Genomic DNA, 4,816 nt, shown 5'->3' with positions numbered 1-4,816 from the left:
GTGTGTGTGTGTGTGTGTGTGTGTGCAGTGTCTGTGTGGTGTGTGCAGGCGAGTGTTCAGAGGGTAGCATTAGCAGCGTGCCAGCAGCCAGCATCTCTAGGTTTATGAGGTTAAGCACTGCTGAGAACGAGAGCTGCCACACTGTGTGCTAGAGTCAGGGAACTGCTCACCTTGGCTAATGAGGACCAAGAGGGAACTGGATGCCCTTGAGGCAGACGCACAGCTGCATCTACTTAATTTGGGGTGGGAACCCCGTAGCAGGATTGCCCTGCTGGATTATATGACTTTGGGCCAGGTCTGGCCTTCTCTGGGCCTTGTCTTTCTAGGCTGCTCCCTGTCACTGTCTGGGTCTGTGGGCTAATGTTCTTTGAATGGTGGTTGAACCAGTCTGGAAGCTAAGGCCCCAGGCCTTGTTCCAGGAACATGCAGCTGTCATTGACCAATAGGGTACAATGGGACCTCTTAGTCTAGTGCCTGGGGCTACCCCTACTTCATGGCCTCAGGAACATTTCGAGGACATCGTGTCTGTCTCCAAATTCACAGAGGGACTTAGCAGGGGCTGTCTGGAAGGGTTCACCGGTGGCCTCCGCCCCTTGGAGGAAATCAAATCTGGAAAGGGGGGGAGCCCCTTTCCCAGGCTCTTAGCACCTCCCACCTCCCCCACTCAGAGCCCTCCTGGGGCTGCGTGAACTTTAGTCACCTGGTGACAAGCCTAATCACTGCGCCTCCTTTCTGGCATGACGTCACTGTTGACCATCCTCCCAGCCTAGCTGGACCTCTTGCAGAGGACTCCCTATCCCACACCCCACTCAGAAGCCTTCAGATGACCTTCTAGGATGTTGGGCACCCCTTAGCTGATCTCTTGCCCACTCCCTGGGATGAGGTAAGCACATGGGTCCTATACTGCTACCACCCCTTTCCCATCTCTACCCTGAGGAGATGCTCAACCCCAGATCCTGATCCCAAGTCGGGGGTGGGGGCACTGAGCTAGTCTGCAAGGGTGACAGGTATGGCTCTGGCTACTTCTGGGGGGACAACCAGCTCTGTGACCAGGACTTCCTTGGCAGACCTATATTCTTCCTCCCCATCCTAAAACTGTCCTCTGAGGAAGAAAGGTTTCTCTCTCCTGGGTCCCCAGTGCCTCCAGGGCCTCTGGGAAACCCACCAGTGTTACAGAAAGGGAGGGGTCTGGGTTTGAGGACCAGCGCCTCAGTTTCCCTCCCAACAGTGATTTGGGTGTAGCCAGGCTTCTGGCCCTGCACATTTTTTTTTAGTGAATCTTTGAGAGAACTTGGAGGTGGAGGGGTGGGAAATGGAGGCTCAGGCTCTCAGCAGGGTGTCTTCCGCTTGGACTGAAACATCTGCTCACAGGAGGCAGGGCCAGCCCTTTCCGTCCCAGGAGGAAGGGACAGGGGTCAGAGGTCAGGGTTGCCCACTTCCCAGGCTCTTGAGAAGAAGGAACCCTGCTGGGTGCCTTCTGGGGCTGTTAGATGGACAGAGGGATGAATTGGTGGACAGGGAAAGATGAACTGTGTACCATGGGAGTCACAGATGGTTCAACTCAGCGCCCTGAGACCCCCCCCCAAACCACTTTTAGTTTACACCCCCAAACCTAAAAATAATGAAGCACAAGATGCCCCAAACCGGCCAGAGCAGCACAAGGCCATAGACAAGAGCCGTGGCCACGCCCATTTCCTACCCTCTGCGTGGATGGGACTGTTCTGTATCAAGGATGAATGATTGCCACACATGGTGCTGGCCTGGCCCCTAAGACTCCTGGAAACCTTCAGTGTGACTGTCTCACCAGAAATCCCACACCCTGACTTACATTTATCCCAGGGCCCAGGGTACCTGTATCAGGTCTAAAGAAGGGTAAGAACTGTCCCTTGGACAACAAAGACAGGGCCTGGTTGTCACTATGGATAGGAGGAATCTAGCAGCTGCCTCCTGGGGGACCAAACTGACCAGAGGAAGGACAGGAAGGATGGGAAGGAACGAGTCTGTGTCTTCAAGGCAGAGTCATGCCTAGATTCTGGCAGGTCCCCTACTAGGGATGCTGACTGGGGAGACAGGGTGCTGTCCCCTCTGCCCTGGGGTTTGGTTCCCTCCTCTGCCTGAAGAGTTGCAAATCTACTTTCCCCACGTAAGATGAGGCAAACACCAAATCCTGTTACGCCACCCACCAACCCCACCCTCCGATCCAGGGGACAGGAATGTCAGCAATGCGCTTGAGTGTTTTTCTAATGTATTTTCCTTGAATGTTTGTGTGTGTGCCATCTGCATGCCTGGTGCCCACAGAGGCCAAAGAAGGCATCAGATCTCTTGGAACTGGAGAGTTGATGTGAACTGCCGTGTGGTTGCTGGGAATGGAACTCAGGACCTCTGGAAGAGCAGTCAGTGCTCTTAACCACTGAGCCATCTCTTTCCAGTCCCCCTCTCTTTTTTTCTTTTCTTTCATCTTTTTCTTTTCTTTTCTTTTCTTTTCTTTTCTTTTCTTTCTTTCTTTTTTCTTTCTTTTTTTTTTTTGAGATGGGTTCTCACACTGTAGCACAGGCTAGCTGGGAACTCACTAGGTAGCTTACACTGGGCTCAAATCCACGGCAATTCTTCTGCTTCAGCTTCCAGGGTGCTAGGATTATAGGTGTTAGCTACTGTGCCCAGTTTTACTGTTTTACACATGCTCATCCACGTTATTCAAAAACACCCCGGCAGGCAAGTGGGGTCAGTGCCCCACAAAGTCCCACAACAGGTGCATGCCAAGTCCAGTCTCAGGAAGGGCCTGGACCCTTGAACCCTTTTATTCACTTCACATGCTGCTCTTACTACCAAATCCTGGGTTTACACATGAATGCCTGGGCCCCTCCCCGTGCAGTTCTATGACCCCTTCCCTGGTCAGCTCTTAGGAGAAGTCATGCATACATGGACGCGGCTGGCAGCTTCTTCGGCTCCAGAGTTCAATGGGAGACAGTAAATCAGCGAGAGCCAGAGAGAGCTCGGCACATCAGGTGTGCCAGAAAAGTTCTGGGCCTGCTTCACGCTTAACTTTGTGATTTTCAGGAGTACCGGGAGGTAGCCTGCTCTAACAGTTTCAGGGACCATTGGCCGTGGGTTTCTGCAGAGTTTTTGGGGGAGTTCCTGATTATCCATACAGCTGTTTTTCAAGAGCCACCTCCCCAAGAAAGGTGTGGAGGCTCCTACTGGACGGTAAGTCTTGACCCGTGCAGCTAGTCTTGGGGTGTCTTCTCGGAAGGCATGATAGATGTCCAACCGCAAGCTATTCTAAGGGTTCAAAGACAGGGCCAGGCTCTCTGCTAGAGTTGGGCACTCAGAAGGAAAGTGTGACGCCTGAGTTTATCTCAGGACAGTGGTGGCTTGGCTTCTTCTGTAAGCAGGTACCCAGGGCATGTGGAGTCTGAAGGGTCTCCTTGGGGGGGGGGTCTGCTGGGAATCAAGCCCTCACAGGGATGAGCCCTGAAGATAAACAGGATTTGTAATAGTGGAAGTAGGATACAGAGCTTCTGGCAGAAGGAATGGCCTGGCCAAAGGTCTGGGGGCTGGACAGTTCACACATTTCTTGGAGGCTAAAAGGAGGCCCAGGACTGTGTCCCCGAGGCTTGACTTTAGACTGTGCCCAGTTGCAGGGATAGTCTCAAGTTCTCAAGGCTGGGTCTTACCCTACTCTTTCTCACTGGGCAACAGAGCCATGAAGAATCGGTTTCTGGTGTTGGGCCTAGTGGCCGTGGTTCTGGTATTTGTCATCATCGGCCTCTGCATCTGGCTCCCTTACACCTCTGGGAAGCCCGAGCATGTGTACTCCAGGGCGGCCGTGGCTTCGGATGCCAAACACTGTTCAGAGATTGGACGGTAAGTAGGTTTGCTAGGGCAAGGGACCCTGGAAGACTAGTGAGCTCGGGCATGACCCAGGTTCCCCATCTGTAAAGTGGGCATAAAGTGTGTCCAGTGAGCTGCCCATCCTTTCCCTGGACTCTCTTGCTAGCCTCTGTCTAGGGAAAAGGGAGGGTGACCCTAGAGGTCTTCTTTTCAGCATATCTCTCTGAAAATGCTGCTGTCCAATTTTAATTTTTGATGGTGTGGTTTTTTTTTTTAAATTTAAAAAGATTATGTGTTTGTTTTGCACAAGGGTATGTTTACTTGCACGTCTGGTGCCCCCAGAGGCCAGAAAAGGGCATTGATCCTCTGGAACTGGCTTACAGACAGTAGTGAGCCACAATATGCCGGTACTGGGAATTGAACCAAGGGCCTCTGGAAGAGCAGTCAGTGTTCTTATCCACTGAACCACTCTGCAGCCTCTGTCCCTGTTAGAATTTTATCTCATTATATGTAAAAGTCAATTCCCATTTAGAGACAATCAGAAAAAAGTGTTATTAATAAAAAGTAGCCTCGCTGGGCAGTGGTGGCACACCCCTTTAATCCCAGCACTTGGGAGGCAGAGGCAGGTGGATTTCTGAGTTCGAGGCCAGCCTGGTCTACAGAGTGAGTTCCAGGACAGCCAGAGCTACACAGAGAAACCCTGTCTCGAAAAACAAAACAAAACAAAACAAAAAGTAGCCTCCCCCTTTATTTTTCAATGAAATCATGTATATTTGTCTGCTTGAAAAAGAAAAAAAATATGTCTTTAAGAACAAAAACTTTGCAAGGCATGGGGGCACAGGCTTTAATCCCAATGTTCAGGAGGCAGAGGCCAGTGGATATCTGTAAGTTTGAAGCCATCCTGGTCTACATAGTAAGTTCCAGAGCTATGTAGTGAGTGCTTGTCTCAAAAAAAAAAAAAAAAGAAAGAAAGAAAGAAGAAAGG

At 51.3% G+C, this 4,816-nt stretch overlaps 1 protein-coding gene across 6 annotated transcripts in view; it reads left to right on the top strand.

Moving 5' to 3' along the window:
• The window catches only part of Ggt1 (gamma-glutamyltransferase 1), a 21,045-nt gene that overhangs the window by 7,036 nt on the left and 9,193 nt on the right, over positions 1–4,816 (top strand). For all 6 annotated transcript variants that reach the window (XM_028773990.1, XM_028773988.1, XM_028773987.1 and 3 more), the window contains exons 3-4: positions 3,058–3,204; positions 3,700–3,864. In XM_028773990.1, the coding sequence (XP_028629823.1) occupies positions 3,704–3,864 (161 nt within the window). In that variant the 5' untranslated portion in view covers positions 3,058–3,204; positions 3,700–3,703. The remainder of the gene's footprint in view (positions 1–3,057; positions 3,205–3,699; positions 3,865–4,816) is intronic.

The sequence above is a fragment of the Grammomys surdaster genome, unplaced genomic scaffold (assembly GCF_004785775.1).
Source record: "Grammomys surdaster isolate TR1022 unplaced genomic scaffold, NIH_TR_1.0 237, whole genome shotgun sequence".
Taxonomy (NCBI): domain Eukaryota; kingdom Metazoa; phylum Chordata; class Mammalia; order Rodentia; family Muridae; genus Grammomys; species Grammomys surdaster.
The sequence above is the reverse complement of the archived record's forward strand: the minus strand, read 5'-3'. Positions and strand labels throughout refer to the sequence as shown.